General features: G+C 41.5%; 1 protein-coding gene across 6 annotated transcripts in view; it reads right to left on the reverse strand.

Moving 5' to 3' along the window:
• The window catches only part of TMIGD1 (transmembrane and immunoglobulin domain containing 1), a 61,586-nt gene that overhangs the window by 19,731 nt on the left and 14,430 nt on the right, over positions 1-27,425 (reverse strand). For 3 of the 6 annotated variants that reach the window (XM_072138352.1, XM_072138355.1, XM_072138354.1), the window contains 5 exons: positions 21,608-21,677; positions 18,962-19,243; positions 14,612-14,890; positions 11,306-11,412; positions 6,345-7,018 (listed from right to left, as the gene is read on the reverse strand). In XM_072138352.1, coding sequence (XP_071994453.1) covers positions 6,986-7,018; positions 11,306-11,412; positions 14,612-14,890; positions 18,962-19,243; positions 21,608-21,677 — 771 coding nt within the window. In that variant the 3' untranslated portion in view covers positions 6,345-6,985. Of the gene's footprint in view, positions 1-1,642; positions 1,722-2,904; positions 2,969-6,344; positions 7,019-11,305; positions 11,413-14,611; positions 14,891-18,961; positions 19,244-21,607; positions 21,678-27,425 lie in introns of those variants that run through there. The other 3 variants (XM_072138353.1, XM_072138356.1, XM_072138358.1) reach the window with 3 other exon arrangements.

Consider the following 27,425-nt stretch of genomic DNA (forward strand, 5'->3'; position numbering starts at 1 on the left):
TATTACTAAGCTGGGGGGATGTATATGGGGTACAGTATATTACTAAGCTGGGAGGGGGATGTATATGGGATACAGTATATTACTAAGCTGGGGGGATGTATATGGGATACAGTATATTACTAAGCTGGGGGGATGTATATGGGGTACAGTATATTACTAAGCTGGAGGCTGTATATGGGATACAGTATATTACTAAGCTGGGGGGATGTATATGGGATACAGTATATTACTAAGCTGGAGGGGCTGTATATGGGGTACAGTATATTACTAAGCTGGGAGGCTGTATATGGGATAAAGTATATTACTAAGCTGGGGGGATGTATATGGGATACAGTATATTACTAAGCTGGAGGATGTATATGGGATACAGTATATTACTAAGCTGGGGGGATGTATATGGGATACAGTATATTACTAAGCTGGGGGGATGTATATGGGATACAGTATATTACTAAGCTGGGGGGATGTATATGGGGTACAGTATATTACTAAGCTGGAGGATGTATATGGGATACAGTATATTACTAAGCTGGAGGGGCTGTATATGGGGTACAGTATATTACTAAGCTGGGAGGCTGTATATGGGATAAAGTATATTACTAAGCTGGGGGGATGTATATGGGGTACAGTATATTACTAAGCTGGGAGGGGGATGTATATGGGATACAGTATATTACTAAGCTGGGAGGGGGATGTATATGGGATACAGTATATTACTAAGCTGGGAGCGCTGTATATATGATACAGTATATTACTAAGCTGGAGGCTGTATATGGGATACAGTATATTACTAGGCTGGGGGCTGTATATGGGGTACAGTATATTACTAAGCTGGGGGGCTGTATATATGATATAGTATATTGCTAAGCTGGGGGGCTGTATATGGGATACAGTATATTACTGAGCGGGGGAACTGTATATGGGATACTGTATATTACTAAGCTGGGGGGGGGGCTGTATATTAGAGGGTGCTATATATTTACATTAATCAGGGTAGCACTCAATATAAAATCACATGTAACATAATAACAGGGTGGGATATATTAGTTATAGGATACAATAGATTACTTTGCATCATTTAAACCAAATGTTGGGGGGTCTGTATTAATAAATTGGGGGTGTTGTATATTGATTGGTGCTGTGTATGCTATAATTCCAGTAGAATATATATAATGAAGGGATGTTTTGTATGTGTGGAGAATGCGGTCAGTTGTGTTGTGAGGGGTATATATTTTATACTGTAAGTGACTGTGGTATTTTTAGGGACGCCGGGTGGAGATGCTGCACGGAGCTGAAGATATCTGGCCATGAATTCAGCCGCGATACGTCATGGATTGGAGAACCCAGAATAAAGTCCTCCTGATGGAAGAGATTGTCATCCATAAGGTACTAGATGTCACTAATGACTCTCAGAACCTGTAGTCAGTCACACAGTGTCAGTGCGCTGTCTGTAGAGTTGTTAATTGTTAGTAAAGTTTAAAGATTTACTTAATAGGGAGCGGGGGGGGGGGCAGCATTTTAATATTCGCCTCAGGCAGCAAATATGCTAGAATCGGCCCTGGCCCCTCAGGTTCATTAGCATAATTGTACAAGTAGATTTTAGAAGTAAATAGGCCATGGATAACAAATATAAAAAGATTACCACAGTCACGGTGCCTGGATCTATGAGTAAGTGTCTCTGGATTATCAGGCTTGATTTTGAAGGTAGATTTCCTTTAAAAATCTACAGTATTCTCTCTAAATTAAATCAGAATGTAAATTTTATTGTTCTTACATCTTTACATCGATTAACAGTTTAATATGAAAAGTTTGTGGTTAACTCTGGGGGGAGCTGGTGACAGAATACAAAATAAAGTAATAATAAATAAATGTCATTTTTGGCCATTCAGACCATTGTTTTTGCTGTTTATTCTGTGCTTAGTTCTTCTTCTACTTGTTATAACTGAATGCACTCCGCAGCAGAATGATTGTATTTGTCTACACATGACTATTTATCAAAACGTATACTGCTTTGTACAATGTTATACAATTGTGCATTATTTAATAAAACTGTGGAACCTCTAATAAATGAATGATGAAGCAACAAATACAAAGTAAAATAAATTACAGGAATAGAATGAAGGAAAATGCAATATCACCAACTTCTCTAAAATCACTTAGTAATTTATTTGACTGATCTTGAAAATAATTCTGCATAGTTTTTGCAGCATATTGAGTACAATTGAGGGTTTCTCTTTATGGCAAGGATCTAACTTTGTGTCAAAAAATGGATGTATTTATCAATAGTACTGCTAAAAATTTTAAGTTCTAACGTACAGAAATCTCCCCACTTTGTTTGAGTATGTATCATTAGTTGTTACATGCTTTAATGGTTTTTAGGGAACACATTTTAAACTTCCTAAAAACTTCCAGGATAACAAATAAGAAATCTCTAAAAAGTGTTTAGATTGAAAAAAAAGTGTTTGTCAAGTTAATCCAATTTTTTTTTACATCGATTGACTAGTTTGTTCCTGACAAACACAACTTCTAACTCTGTCCACCTGCCATGGTCTACTCTAGAGTATTCATTAGACTTGGCACTGACCGTGGGAAACATACCTAAAGCCAAATCCCCATATTTGGTAACCAATTGGAATGTCAGGGTAAAATAACAAGCTACATAAATCTTGGATAAGACTCCATAGAGTACCAGTAAAATATTTTGACTTAGAGAGAAATTTCTCCTAAAACTAAGAAATAAAAAAAAATAACTTTGTATCATTCTGCCTATGACAAACCCATATGAATTTTTTGTCAGAACTAAGAAAAATTGCTGCATTTTTTAAAATTAAGGAAAAATTTGACCAAACGAAAATTGAATAATGTAGAAATAAAACCCCTCTAATATCTCCACAAATCCCTTACGTTTGGTGATGTTCCTGGAGAACCTCCGCTGAGCTGTGACGGAAAAGTGAGAAAACTTCTGTTCTTGGTTCTGGTCTAATTGTCATAAAATTCTTTATTGTCGTCAGTGTCAACGACTGAGAAGTTGCAGGTCAAGGTCTACTCTGTTTTATGGATGAATATAAAACTGCTCTCAAGAAAACTCTTCTGCATTGTTGAGTGAGGACAAAATTGTTCTTTCCCCATTTAATGGCCTTGGGTGAGGCCTTAGTCAGTGAGAAACGCAAAAATTTCTGACATCTAGAATAATTTCAGTGCCATTCACCCCTGTAAATCTGCAAAAGGTTGTGGGGCTGGAAAACAAGACTCACTATTCTCTCTCCATATATTGAATCAATGTAACTATTCTTCCCAGAAATCGAGAATAAATGTTTAATAAATTATAGAAAAGAGAAAAATAATAATGTTTTCTCTCAATATATTAAGATACTACATAATAAAATGTAGTCTTGTAAGAAGCAACAATTATCACATTACCAGGGAGGGAGGACTTGTTGACCAGGAATAAAAGATCCCGTGAAAAAAAAAAATAATACATTTTGAAAAAAAGAGGATACTTTGGAAAAATAAAATAATTATGTGTTATGTTAAAAAACTAGATACACCTCCTGTACAAACTACTCAGTTCCACCTATAACATGCTGAAATATGATACTCTGTACAGTCTGCTCAGCTCCCCCTCCTAATAGGAAACTATATACAATTTACTCAGCTCCTGCTGCTCTATAACATGCTGCCTGAAGATAGGACACTCAGTTCAGCTCCTCCTGCTTTATAAAAATGGTTTGCAGAAGCCCATTACAGCTGGATTGCAAAAAATGTCTTTCTGCCTTTTCTGTGCATTTGCATTACAATATAATTGTGTTTTTAACTCACCTTGCACCCTGACAAAATCCTCTAGGGAGTCTAGGGAGTCCCAGTTTTCTTTTGGTTTGGATGCATAAAAAAAAAGAAACATGTGACTTCTTTGTGCTGCTCCCTCCTCTAATCTCAGGCACCACCTTTGTGCTCCTGTACAGCAACTCCCTCCCCCACTGATAATAATAATAATAATAATAATCTTTCTTGCTTCTGCTACCTGTCTTTTGTGAAAATGAGGTCCCTGGTGGCAGGTTCCCTTTAAAGGGGTATTCCGACAAAGACAAGATTCTTAAATATACTCAGGATAACAAAATGACACATTCTCTGATTCAATGTTATTAACAAAAATACAGCATTTCACAAATACAAATCCAACCTGTCTCTATCAGTTCTAGTGTTTACAATTTTGGTTTCCCTGGATACAACTGTAAATCTTCTGACTATGGCTGGATTTTTGTCTTTTATAAATAGCTTCTCTTGTCTGCACACTGCAGTGCTCTCTGCTTCTCGTCCCCCCCCCCCTCATTACAAGACTAGTTAAGACACAGGCACTTCCTTCCAGCAAGCAGAGTTGTGCAGAGACTTGCCCTACAAACGACAGACAAATAAGGTCTTTATAGCAGTGCAGATTGTGTGTGTTATAGGTGAGTTAGTAGAGCTGAGAGTGTCATTGTGTTTTATATCTCTCTTTTTCTAGGTGTCAGATACTAGTAGAATCTTCAGAAACTAAATAAAAGTCTAGATAAACCCTGTACCCTGCTGATCTAAGCACACTGGCAGCACTCAACATATCATAGCACAGTGCAATCATGAAGTGTCTACTTATAGAGTCATCGTCCACACTCTGGAATCTTACACTGACCATCACTGAGTTATAGGATCTAAAACAGAAATAAAAATGAGTAAATGGTAAAGTAAGGGGCCCAAGGGTGCTTGAGGGGCCGACCTGGGTGACAGAAAAAAATTTGTCCCACGGATCAATTGTACCAGTGTCGCTTTCAGACACTGGTGTAAATGATCACCTTCCAGCTCGTGTAGTTTCCTGCCTCTAAGATGCGCTCTTTGGGAGCCTGGCATATAGGCAGAATCTAAAACTCACCTTTCCTCATTCCCCAAAGCAGTGCGCCGCACTGTTCGCAACCCGCTCTAATGCGGCGCGTACAACAGGCACATAAAATGGAATGAAAGAAGGCGGCGGCATGCGCTGCTTAAGGGAATGAGGAAAGGTGAGTTTACTTTCTTAGAGCAGGGGGGAGACAGTGTGGCTTTGTAGGGGTGGAGTAGTTGCTATATAGGGGGGACAGTGTGGCTATGGGGGGACAGAAGTGTGGCTAAGTAGGGGGGACAATGTGGCTAGTTGGAGGCGATAGTGTTGCTTATGGAATGTGGCTTATGGGGACAGTGTGGCTACGCAGGGGGAACAGTTTGGCTAATAGGGGACAGTGTGGCTACGTGATGGGGCAGTGTGGCTTATGGAATGTGGCTTATGAGGGGACAGTGTGGATACACAGAGGTGACTGTGTGGCTACTGGGAAGGTGGGGCCCACTAAGGATCTGTAGCCCAGGGCAACTTATCGCAAACGGATACCACTTCATTCACCCTAGCATTGGGTCACCCACGTACATAGTTCGGGAGATCAACTTATGTAAGTTTATACATGTAGTTACTAGATCATTCTCAGATCTGCTGAATCTGAGGTTTCTGCAGGCGTATATATATATAAAGTATGTTTTCCTGGCTTTGAAGCCTCACTGACAAGTGTGAAGTTGTTAATCTCCTTAGCTGAACAGGTTGAATACTACTCCAGACCACGTGGATGAAAGTGTCTCAGGCCGGGTTCACACGCAGCGCTTGAGATTGGTAGCAAACACCATGGCTCACATATATTAAAGCCTCTGCACCCGTTTTCTGTATGACTTTGCACGTTCTCTCTTTGCAAACTGCTTGTACCTGTACTTATAAAGTGTTTGCGACACATTTGTGTCATGGCTGCAGAATGCCCGAGGTGACACAAAATTCTGCACTCAAAATGGCCGTGCCCCACATTAATCATGCAGTGTCCAACAGAATTGGGTCACACGCCACATGTTAAGGGTGCAACAAAAAAAAGTGATGCACTCTGTTGGGGCAATGCAGAAGGCGCCAGATTCATGAAGAACGTGCGCCACAATTAATGAATCTGGCCCCCCCTGCACACTACACAAGCAAACTGCACACAGTACAGACTGCACTGTTTTTAATAAATGCCCATGTGTTTTGCTTTTTTTATATGTAACACATGGATTTTATTCTCAATCGTAAGTGTTTTATTAGAATCACATTTGCTAAGGAGCAAGCTTTGAGTTGCATTTCAAAACGCAAAACGAACACTGCATGTTACATTGTGAATAGTAAACCTCAATAAACAAAAAGACCTAAAACTTTTCTGTTCTGCTTTCTCTTTCCCACTAAACACAACCATTGTGTGGAATGAGGGAGACCCAAATCCAACGTGTCCAAACAGTTGCTTCAAATTGTTTTAAAAATTTTATTCAGCTCTAATAACATTTGCAGTATTCAGTTATGCCAGATCCCAACAGTTTTAACAATATAAAGTGGCAAACAGTGTTAGGAATTGGCCCTGGAGATCTATGTAACCATAGATCAACTTTTTGTGTTTTGTTAGTAGCAGCAAGACTGTGAAAAATGCATTTATTTTCCAGGATTGTAGCCAGACCTGGAGCACTCTGGTTTCCTGGCTATGTCCCATAACTATACAGTGGGTAAAGTCTTTATTATATGATTGAAGTCCATTATACATGCTCTTATAGATTACATAACAATTACAAGACACTTCACAATGGGACATCAATGATAATTAATGACCCCAGAGATGGTTTTGTAATGTCTGTGAGCCATGAATTACGCTGGTGGCGATGTACCCACTGATAAGGTCAATGTCCACTGTGGCTCAACCCCAAGCAAGGGAGGATAATTCCTTAAATCCAGTGGGAATCTTGCGGTCTCCTTTACTTAATCAGGTTTCATAGGTAAGTGGTGAACAGGTGTAAATGGAATGAAGTTTCTAACAAAGGAAACCTTGCGCTTATAAAAGTAGACATGGAGATCTTCTGGAAATCACTGGCTTCTCCATATACATCCAGGAGCGGTAATACATCACACGATCATCAGAATGGATTCCTACATAGCCGTATCATGCCGCCCCTTCATGCACTGCAAGCAGAAAGCAAATGTGTGACATCAGCCTCAACATTTCCAAGACATTATATACACAAAATAGTGGAAATTAGATGCAATAAATACACACTATGGGCAGGATTTATCCTCTTGGTATATCGGATGCTGGGGTCAATTCTACACATGGTCCAGTCTGGTGTAGAATTCAGATTTAGCAAATTCGCCAGGTTAGGGTGTTTGGGGGATATTTATCATACGCTGGCGCTCATGTGCCAGCGTATGATCGCCCCGCCGCTGCAAATTCGCAGCCTGATACATCAAGAGGCTTCCGCCTCTTGATGTATCGGGCTGCCAGCAGCGCAGCGCTTATCCTATGCCAGGCAGGGCCTGGCGTAGAAAAAAACGCAGCCGGCGACTTTTCACGTATGAAAAGTCGCCGGCAGCAGCGAGTGCGCAGGCGCGGGGACAGTAACGCCCCGCGCCGGCCCACTCCCGTTCGGCCGCACCCCCCGCTCGGCCGGCCGCGCCCCCCCCTTCACGTCCCTTCACGCCCCACTGGCGTGAAGGTGGCGGATTGGGGAAAATAATCACAAAAGCTAGCAATAAGCTAGCATTTGCGATTATTTCAGGGCCTCTGCACCACTGGCGGTGCGCAGAGGTCCTGATAAATATGCAATCGTAAGCGTTTTATTATGAGTTGCATTTCAAAACGCAAAACGAACACTGCATGTTACATTTTGAATAGTAAACCTCAATAAATAAAAAGACCTAAAACTTTTCTGTTCTGCTTTCTCTTTCCCACTAAACACAACCATTGTGTGGAATGAGGGAGAACCAAATCCAACGTGTCCAAACAGTTGCTTCAAATTGTTATAAACATTTTATTCAGCTCTAATAACATTTGCAGTATTCAGTTATGCCAGATCCCAACAGTTTTAACAATATAAAGTGGCAAACAGTGTTAGGAATTGGCCCTGGAGATCTATGTAACCATAGATCAACTTTTTGTGTTTTGTTAGTAGCAGCAAGACTGCTACTGTGCCAGCGTATGATCGCCCCGCCGCTGCAAATTCGCAGCCCGATACATCAAGAGGCTTGAAATTCTGAAAAATTCTGGCATTTGCGTGCTTAAAGAAAATAAAACTGATTGCAACTGCCAATTGGCTCTACATCAAGTGAGATGATCCATGTAGCAGGGGTGCTGGTGGGTGCCATAGACTAGAACAAGCAGCTTTTAGGACCATGAACCCTATTTGTAGCCTACATAGTGTATAGGAGAGAAGCCGTCTCAGAACATCCCCTGCAAGGTCATAGTAAGTCACGCTGAGAGGTTTAAACGCAATGATCATTAGTTCACACTGACTGTGACTGTCACCGACCATTCTGCACTGAGATTCTGGATTATGGCTCCCATCACATCTGATTTTATGCATTGCTAACAATAATCCATTAAAGCCAGGGGCATAGCTAGCAGGGGGCAATGGGAGCTGTTGCTCCGGGCCCATGCACTTAGTGGGGCCCACCCATGTTGTCAGTCAGGGCCCACCATGAAGTGCGGGAGGTGATCCTCAGAGATCCGTTCAGCAAGTACAATAAATATCTCTCCTCTGCTGTAGAGAAGAGATTCTTATTGTGTCAAGTAGGTGGCAGCATCTTCAGTGATGCTGCCTCCTACTAATGAAAGCCCCTGCAGCAGGATGGAGGAGAAGAGGAGGGAAATTCCTGTTGGGCTCAGGATAAGAACACTGAACAGGTCTGTGTATAAGACTCACGGAGGGGGTTTAGAAGTTACAGAAGCAGCTGCCCGTCAGTGCTCATATCTATTAACCATAAGTCCATTTACCCTTTGCCCCTTCTTTGCCCCAATCTCCGCAGAAGACTTACTGCACCCCCTTATGACCTGCAGAATACATGTCGACCATTGTCTCACTTGCAGCCAACTAACTGACACACCCAGGATTGCTAAGTTTACCACCCCCTGTTGGTAATACCCAACCTCCAGAGTAGTTTCAAACGTGCTCTTAAAACCCATCTCTTTAGGTAAGTCTATCACACTCGGTAACTGCTTGAAATGTAAACTCTCTCTTTACTAACCCATCCTATGCCCTCCTTCCAGACTGAAGATGGAGGAACCTCCTCCAAAATGTCACAGGACAGACCGGGCGTTCGTGATCTCAGTGGAAGCCATGGAAATTTAGCATGGACTCGTATATGGACTATGGCAGTGGTGGCGAACCTATGGCACGGGTGACAGAGGTGGCACTCAGAGCCATTTCTGTGGGCACCCAGGCCATGACCAGAGTGGACTCCAGGTATCTTCCTACAGTCCCAAACAGCCCAGGACTTGCTGTGCACAGAGCTATTTTAAAGTTACAGGACTACCTGGGACTACTGGAGGAGTGGGAAGGTGTGGACAGATCTGCATTAGCATTGTAGCTCCTGCTACGGCCCTGACAATTCTTCCTGTTTATGGTATCCTGGAGGGAAGCTACAATGATCATCCAAATTTCTTCTAGCTTCTGCTTAATTGGTGTCCTCAGGGTGCTGATATGAATGAAAGCTGAGACAGAGCAGGAAGTATAAATCACAAATTAAATTTCTGCGTTGGCACTTTGTAATAAATAAGTGGGATTAAGTTGTAGTTTGGGCACTCGGTCTCTAAAAGGTTCGCCATCACTGGACTATGGCATATTCAGCCGAAGAATGGTGTGTACTTATGCCTTTTGTGTCTTGGAATTAATTTATACATAGAAATAAAGATTTAATATATCTATGGCCTTTGATGTTAATGAATTACGGAATCACACTGTAATCAGTCAGTGACTAATGACCAATCATGGACTGACCGCACTCCCGGGGAGGAAACTCCATACATCGTATAGAAATGAAGCACAGGGTTTCTGCTTCCCTGATATGCCGACACTGCAGTGATATAATCTTCCCATAGTCTTTTCTGATATTTCTGAAAATGTTTAAGCACCAGCATTTATATGGGAACATCCATCCAGAACTGAACAAGGAACCACTACTCCTAGTGGGAATAATTGCGCATGTGCGGACTCGCAAGCAGGGATTATTTGCATGAGCAGCCATATGTGGATGGGACTGCTTTACAGGCACTGGCGAATACACAATTGAACATAAGACCCAGCTGCAACATTGACTTTTTACAGTACCAGTTGCTTCGCAAGAGGTGGAGGGTGCAATCTAAGGCCTCATGCCCATAAACATTGCTTTCTACTGTGATACAGCCATGTTTTTATACAGCTGTATGGCAGTGTCACATATTTCTATGCGCTCATACATATGGCCCTGGATTCCATGGCCGCAAATTATGGAGCATGTCCTATTCTTGGCCATATATGTGGCCTGGGTAGTCTTTTAACATTGTCTTTGGCATGTGTACAGACTGCAGACTTGGGCTGCAAACAACAGTCCAGAGGACCCTTGTTTGTGCCCCAAGTACAGCGCACGGTTGTGTGCACGAATCTCTATATACCCGCAATGTTTTGTTCCAAATTGATATCAGCAATTAGCACTCCTCATAAGCAGGACCAAGCATTCACACGTTCAGATGGGATTGTGTTTAGAAACGCAATCCAACCGCAACCAGGAGGGGCTTGGCCTTATATGCATTACTGTAAATGTGAAAAATAAAAACACTGGTTGCTCGTATCTGATCACTGGAAACGTATATGTAAATGTGCAAAGCCCCACGCCCAGATGTTTGCATTGGTTGCTTTTTTTTTTTTTGAGTTTTTTCTACAAAAGAAACAACCAAACAAGTTCCCTGCTTCATACAATGTCAACATTAGCTCTGCATTATTATACAAAGGAGCAATATACCACCCAAATACAGTGGTAACAAGTAGACCATTGGACCTCTGTCAGGATCAGGGGTAGTGGACCCACTGTACAAGTGGCGTAACTAGAAGCTGATGGGCCCCAGTGCAAAGTCTGTGCCGGGCCCCCGACTATAATGTATGGTTTATAGTACTAGTCTTCTCATATGGGAAAGTGACACCATAAGGGCCCCCTAAACCTCATGGGCCCAGGTGTGATCGCAACCTCTGCACCCCCCTCAAGTTACGCCCTTGCACTTTACCACCGCAAACGATGACGTAAGCCGACACCTGGGAGCGGAGTCTAAGTGGCACCCGATTTCCACCAGAGGTGGTGGACAAGGCAAGGTGCAGAATTGTAAGACTGAGACTGAATTGTGGAGAAGCTGACATGACATTTAAGAATTTTGTTATATATAATTACACTTTATTTTTCTAATTCCATTTTTTTGTATTTGCACCATTGCTTTTATAAACTTACCATATTAAATATTTTCTCTCTCCGTGCAAACATTCCAAAGGCAATCATGAGTGCTCCTACCACCACGGCGGCTGCAATAGCCTCTATTGGAAGGCCGACTTGACGATCTGTGAAAAATACACCATGTAAAACATTATGGCCCACATTTATTAAAGCCCCTGCACCAGTTTTTTCCGTGCTTTTGCACATTGTCCATGTATTTATATCGTGTCAAGGATCAAATTTGTGTCGGGCCTGCACTCCTGCACTATTCCCAATGCAACTCAAAATTCCGCACTGAAATGGGCGTTCCGGTGCTCAGTCAGACAGTGCGTCATATTTGTCATGCAGCTTCCAACAGATTTCTATCCCATGCCATACGTTAAAGGTGCATTAAAAAAAAGTTGGTGAAATCTGTTGAAGCAGTGCAGGGATTCATGAAGAACGGATGCCACAATTCCTGAATCTGGCACACTACACAGGCAAACTACATACAGTACAGACTGCACTGTTTTTGATAAATGTGGTCCTTTATTTTGACTGGATTGGCACATATCCTCCAATCTATAAACATACCTAATAACCCGATACAAGGCATACCTACACTGGAAATTGTTTACAAGAACCAAGTACTATCCAATCAAATCATTATTATTATTAGTTGGTTTGATACAATAGGGAAAATAATGGAAATTGTCTTCTACTAAGAATAATAAATACCAATCACACAGTTAGACCAGGAGCTTCTGAGTTAACCATTGACAAGCATACAATCAATCATTAACAGAACGCAACAAATCATTGGTAAAGTTGAGATTCTACATTCCGCCACAGAATACAACAATGATTTTTAGTTCACATCATAGAATTGATACAATTATGATGGCAGGGGCGTAACTGCAGGGGTAGCAGCCATAACATCTGCTTTGGGCCCCACAGTGTCTGGGGATACGCAACCTGTCACACTAAAGAATGGAGGATGTGCACCATTATATACATATTATACTGCACACTGTACAGAAAAATATGGCCAGTGGGTATGGAAAGTATTCAGACCCCTTTAAATACATTTTTAACTCTTTGTTTTATTGTGGCCAATTGGTTATTGTGGCCGTGTGTGGCCAACACGGGCTGAGTCCTCTTCATACAGAGGTGGGGGTTTTTGCATTTTGCACAAAACCCCCACCGCTAATAACCGCGGTCGGTGCTTGCACCGATCGCGGCTATTAACCCTCTAAACGCCGCCCGCAAAGTCGCGGGCGGCGTTTAAAAGACGGCGGCGCGCGGGCGCCGCCATCTTTTTTTCGATCGCCACGCCCCCGAACGTCATCGGGGGGCGGCGATCGGTTACCATGGTAGCCTCGGGTCTTCTCTTGACACGAGGCTACATGGTTTATGCAGGTTCGTTACAATGAGCCAGTGGCTCATTGTAATGTAAGACCTGCAAAAACGCCATATATTGCAATACTGTAGTATTGCAGTATATGGTAGGAGCGATCTGATCATCTAGGGTTATTGTACCCTAGATGGTCTAAAAAATAGTGAAAAAAAAAATAAAAAAAAAAGTTTAAAAAATAAAAAAAATTAATAAAATATTAAAAGTTCAAATCACCCCCCTTTCCCTAGAACGGATATAAAACATAACAAACAGTAAAAATCACAGACATATTAGGTATCGCCGCGTCCCAAAATGCCCGATCTATCAAAATATAAAAACGGTTACGGCCGGAGGTGACCTCCGAGGCGGGAAATGGCGCCCAAATGTCCGAAATGCGACTTTTACACCTTTTTACATAACATAAAAAATGAAATAAAAAATGATCAAAATGTCGCACAGACCTCAAAATGGTAGCAATGAAAACGTTGCCTCATTTCGCAAAAAATGACCCCTCACACATTTCCGTGCGCCAAAGTATGAAAAAGTTATTAGCGTCAGAAGATGGCAAAAAATTTTTTTTCTTTTTTGTACACATTCGTTTAATTTTTGAAAATGTATTAAAACACAATAAAACCTATATAAATTTGGTATCACCGCGATCGCACCGAACCAAAGAATAAAGTAGGCGTGTTATTTGGAGCGAAGAGTGAAAGTCGTAAAAACTGAGCCCACAAGAACGTGACGCACGTGCGGTTTTTTTTCAATTTTTCCACATTTGGAATTTTTTTTCAGCTTCGCAGTACATGGCATGTTAAAATAAATAACATTACGGGAAAGTAAAATTTGTTACGCACAAAATAAGCCCTCGCACAGGTCTGTACACGTAAAAATGAAAAAGTTATGGATTTTTGAAGTTGGAGAGCGAGAAATGAGCCGGAAAACCCTCCGTCCTTAAGGGGTTAAAGTGTTTGCAGCAATTTCTGTCTGACTTTGCACATAAAAGAACATGCAAACTGCTTGTATTTATAAAGTGTCTGCGCCAGTTTTGTGTCGCGTCTGCACTGTGTCCGACCAGACCATATTAAAAAATATGCACCCAAATGGGCGTGTTACTGCTTAGACAGAGTTTGCGCCACATTTGTTACTGACGTGCGCCAGCATGAACAAAGTGCACCGAAAAAAATGGGGCACACTTCCCGAGCAGTGCAGGGGGCCCCAGATTCATGAAGACCGTGCACCGTGCGTTTTGATTAATGTGTCGTACCCTGCGCACTCCACAGGCAAACTGCAGATAGTACTGAGTGCACTGGTTTTGATAAATGTGGGACAATATTATCAGAAATGAGGCTCAGTTATCTTAAGGAGGACCTTTCACAACCATTGCATCTTTTAATACAGTGGTTCTCAACCTTCCTGATGGCGAAACTCTTTAATACAGTATCTCATGTTGTGATGACCCCCAACTATTAAATTATTTTTGTTGCTATTTCATAACTGAAATGTTACTACTGTTATTAATCGTTATCATAGAGACAGTGATCCCCCCAGTTGTCACAGTGATGCCCCCAGTAGCCACTAGTCACAGTGATGCTGCCAGTAGTCACAGTGATTGCCCCAGTAGCCAGTAGTCATAGTGATCCTGCCAATAGTTACAGTGATGCCTAGTCATAGGAAAGCCCTCAGTCGCCAGTAGGCAATAATATTAGTGTGGAGCTCTCCAGGCTGGTTGTGATGCGAGCTTACTAACCAGAAACTGGAACGTACCTGTCAGCCCAAGTCCCTGGGCTTCCCACATTAGTACACTATCATGCACCCTCAGAGAACTTCAACTCACTGCTGCACTGACAGCATCACAGTCAGTGTATCCAGGCTCAGCTATTGATTATGAAAGAAAGTTGAGCAAAAAAGTTACACATTTGAGACTAAATCTTGATAAAATGGTAATTTACCTCCAACAATGAGCTCAAACACTCTGGTGGTCTCACCACCATTGGGTAATAAAGCTACACAGGTGTAATTGGCGGTATCCTTCTTGGTGACCTTCTCAATGGTGAGCTGCAGAGTGTCCGTGGTCAGGTCCTGTTTATAGTTGGCAGGTAATGTGAATAAGCTGTTATTTTGTCTCCAAAACATCGATGCTGCTGGGTTGGCCTTGAACCCGCAAGAGATCTGGACAGTTTTGCCTTCTTCTGCACGAATTTGTGTGTCTCCAGACAGCCTGGGATTAACTATTAAACAAATAATGGATAAAACGTTACACTCTTTATAGATATTCACAGGAATATAACATGGACACATGAAGATCAAAGAAATATGGTAGGGAGGCCCTAGGGATATGCTACGAGAACATTTAGATGATAATGTTACATTGTTACAAGTCACATCTTATGTTAGTTAAAGAAAACATTTACAGAGTTTGCGATATTTATAGTCATGTTTTATGAAGTCAATGGGAGACTCGAGCATTTTTCAAGGGGACCAAGGTTCTGCACAGGGAAGCTTGGCCAAACACCTGGGAACCTCAGAAAATGATGGAAACACCATGGAAATGGACAGGAAACAGCATGCATGGATGCCTCTGAGGCTGCTTAATAGCACCATTATGCCAAAATTATGGGCAACAGCATGGTGATTACACTAATGTGAACAAAAAAGGCATATTAGATTACGCCACACGTGACGTACAGTACGCTTCACCAGCAGAGAGAATGTGGATTGGGATTTCTGGAGACTAGCTTGCTAAACAGTAGCAGGCAGACTAAGCTAGATAAAATTGCCTTTGCACCACTGACAGCACACAAAAGGATTTTGTGCTGTGACTTTCACTTTCAAAAAAAAAAAAAATCAGCAGACTGTGCCTAATTCAATCAAACCCCCAATAAATTGTCCCACTTAGGTGTTTGAGGTGGATATGTGTGTCACTAAGAGCCAAAAATAACGTTCGCAAGTCTCCCTGCAAATTCGTCACAATATGGTACTAGCTGCACTACTAATGCCAGCAAGCCCAGCCACAAGCAAACAAAAAAAAAAATGTATAACGTTATTGTAGCCCTAAGAAGGGCTGTTGGGTTCTTGTAGAATCACTCCTGCCTAACACTATTCTAATAGAACACCCTAACGCTATCCCTGCAGCAGCAGCAACTCTCTCCCTAACGGCATCCAGACAGAGAATGATGCGAGCAGCGCGGGCAGCGGCTAGTCTATCCCAGGGTCACCTGATCTGGCCAGCCAACCACTGCTATCGACATGTAAGGGTACCACTTCATGCTGGGTGGAGTGCAGAGTCTCCTGGCTTGTGATTGGCTCTGTTTCTGGCCGCCAAAAATCACAACGGCGGGAGCTGCCATTTTCTTGAGCGAGCGAAATACTCGTCCTAGCAACGAGCAGTTACGAGTACGCTAATGCTTGAACGAGCATCAAGCTCGGACGAGTATGTTTGCTCATCTCTAGTCACATCCATTTTGACATTCTGGGGGGGGACTGTCGGCATCAGAGATCAGTCTCTGGAAAGCACAGCCTGATGTTTTAAAGTGGCACACGGCTGTAGTAAATAATGGGTAGACGGTAATAATCAGTCGTGCCTTATAAAAATGCCGACATCAATGAGATGTGCACCAAAATCTTACATGGACTGCGCCTTAATTTTGCTCTGACCATTTTTTTCCTGGTCTATTGTGTGCCAAAAATTGCACCTAAAAATGCAGACAAAATACACATAAATGTGACGGATGATGTGGAAAAGTTAGGACACACCCTCTTGTGGCAAAAAAAAATGGAGGAGTCGGGATAGTCGGAAACAATAGATCAGCAACAATTCAGCGCCCAAAAAAACTAACGATTCCTGCATTTTTTAGGTGCAGATACGATAATACATGTCCCCCTCTGTTTCTACAGCTCTCATGTCCGGCTATGTGTGCGCTCACCCGCTTTCTGACTGCTGAAATTCCGCTCCACTTACATTCAAAGCCCCACACGCCGAGCAGTAACCCTCTCTCTACTCTACCATGCTGATACTACAGCTTATACTCAGTAAGTAATTTGTTCACATACTCCTGTCAGAGGTTTTACTTTCTCTGAATATGCATCACTCATACATACCAGGTCGGCACCAGCACTGGATATACGTGGGCAAGTGCCAGGGCCCAGAGTTGGGGGGGGGGCACATAAGGCTTTACATAAGGAATTCATGGGGATGAGGGGGCTGTATCTAATGAATTCATAGGGGGTGAGGGCACTTTATATAAAACTATATATTTTCCATCCTATATATTTCCCATTCTAACCTTTAGGAATCCGACCTCTGTAATACTGGAGTTCCCCTTATTTGTTATCCTTTGCTGCCACCTACTGCCAGAATATAGTAATAACAGCTGCAGTATCATATGCCTACAGAGTTAATATGTGATGTGTTTATATTACTGTTTTCACATTGGTAATCTTTCTCACAGAACCCAGGCTGGTCATTGGTTGGTACCGCTAAATAAGAAGAGCCGAGTGTTAAATATATAATAGGGAGCCTCAGGCCAGTCAGTCACCCCATTCCACTCCACTTTATCCCAATTTTATCAGGTTAAAGGTGGCGTGGTGAGCCAATTAGGCGGGGGGAGGGGGGGAAGAGTTGTTAAATGAGCTGTTGACTCTATTGACTCATTGATGGGAGCCGACTTCAGTCGTTCACACTGAAGATTTGGTTCTTCGTGCTGGCTCATTCGAGAACACCACATCACTCTTTTAGGTCATTCCTTGCTGTTGAGTATCCTAAGCCAGTGTCGGGTTTCCCGATTTTTTGGGGATCGCACCGGTGATTGTGATGCACCCGATCGTTTTGTGTGGCAAGCGCAGCGGCTTTCACACAACACAAATGGGGGGGGGCTGGCCATTGGACGATCCGACGGATTTGGACTTTGCACAGGATTTAACTATTCAATTTGTGTCGCAAGACATGCACTCACATACACCGGCAGGAAGAAGGTGAACTCCAGCGGACCTCAGCGGGGAAGCGACACATACAGGAAATCAGGCGAACGATCTTCATGAATCACGGCAGATGTGCATTCTGGCGGACAACGCACAGCGGGGATCGCGCAGGGACCGGGAAGTAAATGTGCCCCTTTGTGTGCTAATTCCACAGAGACTGCCAACTTGTGGCCCAAGCAGCAGGGACAATCCAGGATCCTACTAGCCAGTCACTAACTACTGGAATAGGGTTGAGGTACGCTCCACATTCTAGATCCACAGCCAATCTATTCCACCGCCTTGTGTGTGCTTGTGGACAGGAAAGAGTACATTCTGTTTCCTACTGTGTGCCATTAAAGAGGCTTTGAGTTTTTGTTCAAGATTTCTCTCTCCAAGAGTGATTCCTGGCTTACCGCTAGCACCACAGGCCTCCCCTTCATCATCTGCCCAGGTATCTATTGTTACACACACACCATGAGTGACCCTTCACTATACTGCTGCCTCCCCTTCTTCTTGCATCTACCCACTAGCCCTGATGGACCAAGCCACTGTGACATATTTCTGGCGCTAGACCACACTACAAGCCAGACACTCAGATGCCAGGGAATCCGCCTGCCCTCACACTGTGTTTAGGCATTGGGATAAAAATTGGAAATATAAAGTCCAGGAGGCAGTGAGTTTTCTCAACACCAATGACAAGAGAAAAGAATGCCCAAGCCACAAACACAGCAGGAATAGTCTGCCCGTACACAAGCTGTGGTAACCATATACATAGGACCCCAAAATATTGTCCTAACATAGTGCAGAATATTAATCTGCAAGATCTGCTTCAATCCCAGCAGAAACATATAAAATATGGTAAGGTGATCCTTTAACATTCATTTGTACCCTTAGTTATAGCAAAGTAGTTTACAAAAAGTATCTGCGTTATTCTTATAGCACCAACTTATCGTGCAGCACTGTACTATGTGCATCTACTACACAGTCAAATCTTATTATCTCAGCCATACATACATACATACATTCAGACAGGGTTGAGTCTATTTCAGTATAAAGGTATTAAGTATAAAGGTGATCTTTATTCACCCATGGCAATATAAGGTGCAACGTTTCAGCTCATCCATGGAGCATGCTTGATAATGGCTCTATGGATGACCTGAAACGTTGCACCTTATTTTGCCGTGGGTGAATAAAGATCACCTTTATACTTGCCGGAGTGCTGCCTCATTGCATTTTTTTTTTATATCTATACATTAATAATATTTTTCAGAAAAAAGGAGGTCTTACAATTCTTCGTTGTTTGGTATCTACTGGAGCAGAATAATTGTGGGGCCTCTACTCACATTGGACATCCAGCTGCAGAGAGCGCTTGATGGAGGTGTTACTCTTCAGTAGACAGGTAAAGCTCACTCCATTGTCTTCTACTGTCAGCTCTGGGATGCACACAGTACTGACGTTCACACTGTTTTCTGAGCTAATGTTTACTTCTAGGGTCCCACGGTACCAGATTAAGGTCTCATTTTCAGTGTTGTCAGCGACTTCACAGCGGATGATGGCAGGATCACTGATGGTTAGAGATGTTTTATTTTCATACAGTGCATTGTTCAAAAAGATCTTTAGACTGCCTGCAGACAACCAAGAAAGTATCATTAGCAAATATAATTACAATATTATAGACCACATACATCTGCAGGACCAAATTATGTCTCATCCTCATTTACATTTTGGGCAACTTTCCTACCTATAACTACATGTAGATGTCATAGTGATTGGATCCACCTTCTTACCTGCTAAAGACTTTTCTTATATAGAAAGATATCAATGTGTGGACAGGGTTCCCCATCAGACCAAACATGTACCACATCACCAGTGCCGGATCATCATTGGCGCTCATAGAACACCAACAGTTGTTTTTAGTGAGCTCCAACAACTCCAATGATGAGCCGCTCCCAGGTTTCACGGTATTACAGGCGGTCCCCTACTTAAGGACACCCGACTTACAGACAACCCATAGTTACAGACAGACCCCTCTGACCTCTGGTGAAGCTTTCTGAATGCTTTACTATAGTCCCAGGCTGCAATGATCAGCTGTGAGGTGTCTGTAATGAAGCTTTATTGATAATCCTTGGTCCCATTACAGTGACAATGTTTAAACTCCAATTGTCACTGGGGCCAAAGATTTTTTTTGTCTGGATCTACAATTATAAAATATACAGTTTCGACTTACATACAAATTCAACTTAAGAACAAACCTCCGGACCCTATCTTGTACGTAACCCAGGGACTGCCTGTATATAACACAATGGCCTGAATTTATTAAAGTGTTTCCCCCAGTTTTCTGTTTGACTTTGCATTAGAAAGAACATGCAAACTGCTTGCACATGTATTTAAAACGTGTCTGCGGCAGTTTTGTGTCCGACTAGAAATAAAAAATGTGCACCTAAAGGGGTGTTCCCATGCACAGTCGGACCGTGCACCACAAATCTGTCTGACATGCGCCAAAATTCTGCAGTATGAAGAATGTGCACCAAAAATAAAAATGGTGCATTCTGTCTGGGCACTGCTGGGGGCGCCAGATTCATGAAGCTCATGTAACATACAGAACCTTCTACAGGAAAACTGCACATAGTTAAAAACAACAGGACTGGAGTTGTAGGGCTGCAGAATTGTAAAATATTTTTGTGGTTCAGAAATTTCAAAATTTGAACAATAAATAAAACTTTATTTATAAATCATTTAACATTATAGACCTTTTTGCTCAGATAACAAAAATACAGCTTACTATAAAGATATCAAGATGTCCACTCACAACTGAGCGACATATTTCACCAAAAGGCCAAAATTGCCCTTAAGGCAAATTTGACCCAACCCCACCAAGAGTCAGCTCCACCATAGCCTGTAAATCTAGATTAACAATATCCTGGCCAATATCAGAAAGATTAATTCGTTCACTAGTATACAAGAGGGTCAAACCATTTTCCAAACCTATGTGACGAAACAAAAATCCGCCAATGAAAGGCAAAAAAACAAGCCAACGCCCTATTCAAGCCTTTCCTTTTTTTTTCACAAAAATGCAGATCTACACTTCTAAGCTGTAGTAAATGAGGGATCCCCTTGGAAAAAAGAAACTTTACCTCAGGAAATAAAGAGAATGGCTGTAAAAAAATCACGTTAGTTTAGAAAGCAGATGAATGGTGCCCACATTGCCAAAGTTTATACCACCCAGGTAAAAACAACATTAGGAGCAGGAAATCTGTCCTAGGGTATATTCACACGTCTAGGGGATGGATATGCGGCCGCAAATTTGAGTGACATCCCCGTTGTCGCTAAGGGGTTGCTAATCAACGAGCTTTGCACTCTTACCCAAACATGGACCCGGATCCCGAATAGTGACGTATGTTCAGGCTCTGGGTCTATGGGTGCTGAACCCGTGAAATTTGGTACAGACCAGAACTATGCAATTCAGGTTTGCTCATCACTACTAATACAGGCAGTCCCCTACTTACAGACGACCCCTTGTTACAAACAGACCCCTCTGCCCCCTGTGACCTCTGGTGAAGCTCTCTAGATGTTACTTTATTCCCAGGCTGCAATGATCAGCTGTAAGGTGTCTGTAATAAAGTTTTAATGATAATCCTTGGTCCCATCACTGCAAAAAAATTTTAAAATCCAATTGTCACTGGGAAAAAAATTTTTTGTCTGGATCTACAATTAGTTCCAAATTACATACAAATTCAACTTAAGTACCCAAGGAACCTGAACCTAACGTAACCTGGAGACTGCCTGTAATTCTTTCACACACTCAGTGAGGTTCAGGCATAAATTGAAGGTAGGTTCCACCACCTGAGACTTCTGAGAACACAGCAGGCAGTGCATCAGCCCCTTATTGGATATTATTCAGTTTATTGCACCATTAACTAATCCAGTGTTGCTAAGTACATGCAATATAAAGTAATAAAATCATATACATTTTTTAATATATTACTCACCTGTAATTTCATGAAAAAAAGGCAAAAGTACAGTTACTAAAAGGAGAAGTTTCTTCATGTTTACGTGGAGCTAGAAGAAACAAATAGGAAAATTCACTACTTCACTTTGTGCTGCATTTAGTGGATTGTACATAAGAGAACCTACGTCTTATCTGCTTGTGTATCAGATCTATGTATCAGTGTGTGGTATTCACTGACAACAAAACTGTTCTGATTCACGTATTACTGCACACTTTTTATTGATAACAATGAAATGCATTACTTCACTGTGTATATTGCCCAGTGCAATATATAGTATTTAGTGGATGGCATATAAGAGATATTATCGCTTATCTGCTTATCAGATGGAAGATTTCTAATCTATCTCTAATACTATCTATATAGTATCTAAGTAAAGTGAGAAACGCATGGATAGCCATATATCATATATGAGGGATGACAAAAAACAGATCCTTTAGACCAGGGGTAGGGAACCTATGGCCTGGGGAGACAAATATGGCTCTTTTGATGGCTGTATTTGGCTTGAAGGCGAATCTTTAAAAAAAAGCGATCAGTGCTATGTGTGCGTCTAAGATACTGAATCACTAGACGCAGGCAGCAATTTTACCACTACCTGCGTCCTTGGTGCCACCCAGTTGCCGCCATCGTTGTTTAAGTGATAGCACCTGGGTCATAGAGAGGAGGGGACGTTGGCTCACTATTCCTTTGCCTAAGCCACGATGGCGGCGACTGGGTCATAGAGAGTGGGAGTGACGAGGAACTGACTGCAGGGAGTGCAGGTAGGTGAGTATTCATTTTTATTTGTTTTTTTGCTGTGACTATATACTGGTGGGCATGTGCTGTGGCTACCCATCTACTGGGGGGCATGTGCTGTTCATGGCTCTCTCAGCCATAAAGGTTCCTTACCCCTGCTCTAGAGGTTCCCTACCCCTGAACCTACATATAAAGTATACTGTACAAGAAAATTCTAAATATGCACCCTGCTACTGTATTTAGGTAGAAAATGCCAAATTTATCACAATCTGATTATCTTTCTTGACAGCCGTAATAAGACACAATAAGATATGGTTTCATAGAGTAGTCATAATTGCAGCTGCTACTGAATCTTCTATAGATATCAAAGATTTCCGTCAATGGGTGATGTTAAAAAGGATATAAAGCTGTTTCCACAAACAACTATACAAGGATGTACTTAAAGCTATAACCAAACAATATCAAACTATAGTAACAATAACATCCAAAAGAGAAACAGAAAAATAGACTATAAAAGCATGTGTCTCTATAGAGGATCAAAACATTATCAAAATGACATTGTTGGGTAAAGTAACTGCTACAGAAACTACAAGTGACCATAGATTCAAAAACATCCAAAATAAACACAAAGTTTGAAAAGCATCTTATTCCTAAATGGTTCCTTTCCAAGGCTGCAATGTTACAAAAGTCAAACCTTAAGGGTGAGTCCTGTATATGCAGTGTCCTTCCTGATTGACAAGTCTTACTGCTATCAATACCAGGGACCGGCTGCCTATATTCAACTACATACATATAGAAAGGAAAAGGCCACAGCATCCAATATGATGAAATAGGTGATAAACCTTTATTCACACAGGCATGAAAAAACTGCAACGTTTCGATTCGCCATGAATCTTTGTCAAGCAATGCTTTTTCATCATATTGGATGCTTTTCCTTCCTATATTGGACTTTGGATCCTACACACCAGGACCCTGAGCTGCGTACATTATCTTATTTAATAACTGGTAATTTTTTGGTTGCTGTCTCTTGTCTGCTTTTCCAACTACATACATATACAGCTCTATAGGAAATACTATGAAATGTTTTAAAAAATGCCTTGCTAAAGCACTGAGAGATAGCTCTGTTACATCATTCAGCACTTCATATCATGTGATAGCGTGATGTCATCTAAGGTCCTTTATCCCCTAACATTTGTAAAATCTACTCCATGAAATAACAGAATGCCTCCATGGAGGCATGGAGAGGATTAAAGGTGCATGGATGCATGTTGTGATTTCATGTGACCAGATACATACACGGGGTAGATTTTTCAAATATTAGGAGATAAAGGACAATTATATGACATCACCCAGGTCACATCACATGAAGTACTGAATGGTGAGAAAAGGCATGGGACATGGGAAGGAGGCGATGGACCCAGCCAAGGAGGCCATGCCCTCTTTGACACGGAGCTGCATGTCAGATAAAAGAACAAAGTTGATTTTATGTTGATATGATGGAAACAAAGTTTAGCTAAAAGACGGGTGGCATTTAGTTAATAGGGCTCTAGGTCACTAGTTGTATTTGTGAAAAATGTGGTGACAAGTTCCCTTTAAGAGTTATATATATAGTTCATATTCTGAACAACATTGCCATTATTAATGCCTATTATATCTTTGGTACTAAAATGATTAGTTACCACCCAGGATATTCTTTGATGTTATTCCATACAAAAAAAAGTCTCTACTTTTAACCTTGAAGGAAAGTTACCATCAAAATCCATCATGATAAACCAGGGTCACTTACTCATAGATCCAGGCACCGTCACTGTGGTAATCTTCTTATATTTGTTATCTGTGGCCTCCTTCCTTCTAAAATCAACTTTTAAATTATGATAATGAGTCAGAGGACAGTGTAACAACCTGTAAAGCCAGATCACCATAATTACCATAATTTTAAAAGCTGATTTTAGAAGGAAGGAGGCCATGGATAACAAATATAAGATTCCCTCACTCACAATGCCTAGATCTATGAGTAAGTGTCCCTGGATTATTGTGATGGATTTTTATGGTACATTACCTTTAAATTCTACGATTTAAAAATGTTTCAATGGGAAAACTCAATTATCATGGAAATATCGTTTTGTGTATGCTCTGCTCCCATAAATAGCCCCAAATAAAATCAGAATGCTAATTTTTGTTAATGAATTAGTTCTTTACATCAATTGAAAATCTAGAATAAAATGTCTGTGCTTAACAAATTTTGGTCGAGCTGGTGATAGAATACAAAACTAAATAAATGAATAATAATGAAAAAAAAAATATATATATAATATTACATGTAATTATTTTTATGTGACAGATCTTGAAAATCTTAATAATTTTTACTGCAGTGTAATATTGAGTGTAATACAGGCAGTCCCCTACTTAAGAACACTCGACTTACATACGACCCCTAGTTACAAACAGACCTCTGGATATTGGTAATTTATTGTACTTTCGTCCTAGGCTACAATAATCAGCTGTAACAGTTATCAGAGGTGTCTGTAATGAAGATTTATTGTTAATCCTGATTCTTATGACAACCCATCATTTTTAAAATGCAATTGTCACAGAGACCAAAAAAGTTCTGGCTGGGATTACAATGATAAAATATACAGTTCCGACTTACATACAAATTCAACTTAAGAACAAACCTACAGACCCTATCTTGTATGTAACCCGGGGACTGCCTGTATTAGAAAACAGTTGGGGTTCTCACCTTCTGACAAGGGTCTCACTTTCTGACAAAAAACTGCTACCAAAAATTAAGTCTTAAAATTAACCTGTTGAAATATTCCCACTTTGAATACTTAGTACTTAAATGTTTACATGGTTTTTAGATAACACATTTTAACCTTCTTAACAATATAAACAACTTCCATGATATAAAATGGTAGTGTTGTAGGAAATATATTTTAAAAAGTCTTCAGTTTTTAAAAAAAGTGCTTGTCAAGTTACTGTCGTTTACATCTATGAACTAGATTGTTCTAACTCTGTCCACCTACCACGATCTACTCAGGAGACTCGGCAATGAACGTTGGAAAAATATCTAAAGCCAAATCCCCAAATTTGGAAACCAATGTCAGAGTAAATCTTGGAAAAGATTCCATAGAGTATGATTGGTCAATTTTGACTAAGGAGTAATTTTTTCTAGAATGAAAAAAAAAATTACAAGTAACTTTAATCCTAGAGATCATATATTTCTACCCTTGACAAACCCATAATAATTATTTTGTTAAAGCTAAGAAAAACCTAAGAAAGTGACAAACAAAATTGCTGCTTTTTAAACGAATGTAGAATTTGACGGAACGAAAGGAAATAAAGTAGAAATAAAACCCCTGTAATATCTCCGCAAATCCCTTACGTTTGATGGCGATCCTGGAGAACCTCAGCTGAGGTGTGATGGAAAAGTGAGAAAACTTCTGTTCTTGGTTCTGGTCTTATTGTCATAAAATTATTCATTGACGTCAGGGTCAACGCCTGAGAAGTTGCAGGTCAAGGTCTACGTTCTTTTATGGACTCCGATTAAATATAAAACCACTCTCAAGAGAACTCTTCTGTATTGTTGAGTGAGAACAAACTTGTTCCTTCTAAATTTAATGACCCTAGAGTAGCAGGGTTGATGTATTATTTTCTTATTCATGTAATATGCATGAAGTAGAATCTGCTAATACTGTCACTTGACTGGTTTGCTGACATGTGTATAACCCATTTTTGTGTGAACACCCTGTACAGTAAGATAGATTTATACATTGGTCAGTGTTGACCCTCCTCATGTTCTTTTTATTGCATAGCCATTTGGCCACTCTGGGAAGCCCTTCACCACAATGCTATTCTTATCATTAGCTGACCTTGCTGTCCAGGATGTCTCCACCTCACTGAGATTTATTATAAAGACTCAAGGTCTACCATCTCATAAATTTAGGCTTGGCCGGAACTGTGTCTGTGTCCAGCATGAAGTGCTGATTCTGAGGCCTGGCCCCTCTTGGATGAAGGGTAAGGACTCCCCAGAATATAGTTTAACTAATTTCATCTCATCGTTGCCACAGATAAGTATCAATAAATGTTTCTTTGTTTTTTGCCATTAATTAGGTTAGTCCTTTATTACACAATGTCATTCCCTTATATTTGTATTGCAAAAAAATTCCATTTGCCTAGACTTGGTGTCAGAAATGGGATTCACTGTGTAATGAACCTAGAAATCACTAGAAGTGGAACTATTTCCTGTAAGTAGAGATGAGCGAGTATACTCGTCCGAGCTTGATGCTCGTTCGAGTATTAAGGTACTCGAAACGGCTCGTTGCTCGGACGAGTATTTCCCCTGCTCGAGATCGAGCATTTAATTAAAAAAACACAGTGAAGAACAATGAAGAATAGAATAAAAACAGTGAACACAGTGACCACAGGATCATTTAAGTGAAAAACACAGTGAAAAACACAGTGAAGAATAGATTACAGATGTTCGGCACATCTGCTTACTTGTCGGAAGATACGCGCGGAACGGTGCGAACAAAATAGTATGTGAAGAACACATTGAAGAACACGGTGAGCAGCACAGAGACACCAGGGAGCAGCACAGAGACACCGGGGAGCAGCACAGAGACACCGGGGAGCAGCACAAAGACACCGGGGAGCAGCACAGAGACACCGGGAAGCAGCACAGGCAGCGGCAGGCACGGAGGCAGCACGGGCAGCTGCAGGCACGGGGAGCAGCACAGGCAGCGGCAGGCACGGGGAGCAGCACGGGCAGCGGCAGGCACGGGGAGCAGCACGGGCAACGACAGGCATGGGGAGCAGCACGGGCAGCGGCAGGCACCGAGACAGCGGGGCAGCGGCAGGCACAGAGACAGCGGGGCAGCGGCACAGAGACATCGGGAAGGGCAGAGAGATCGGGGAGACTTCAGTGGAAGAAGAGGAGCGGATCCCGGGACAGCGTATCTACCGACAAGTAAGCAGATGTGCCGAACATCTGCAATCTATTCTTCACTGTTTTTCACTTAAATGATCCTGTGTTCACTGTTTTTATTCTATTCTTCACTGTTCT

The sequence above is a fragment of the Engystomops pustulosus genome, chromosome 2, assembly GCF_040894005.1.
Source record: "Engystomops pustulosus chromosome 2, aEngPut4.maternal, whole genome shotgun sequence".
Lineage (NCBI taxonomy): Eukaryota > Metazoa > Chordata > Amphibia > Anura > Leptodactylidae > Engystomops > Engystomops pustulosus.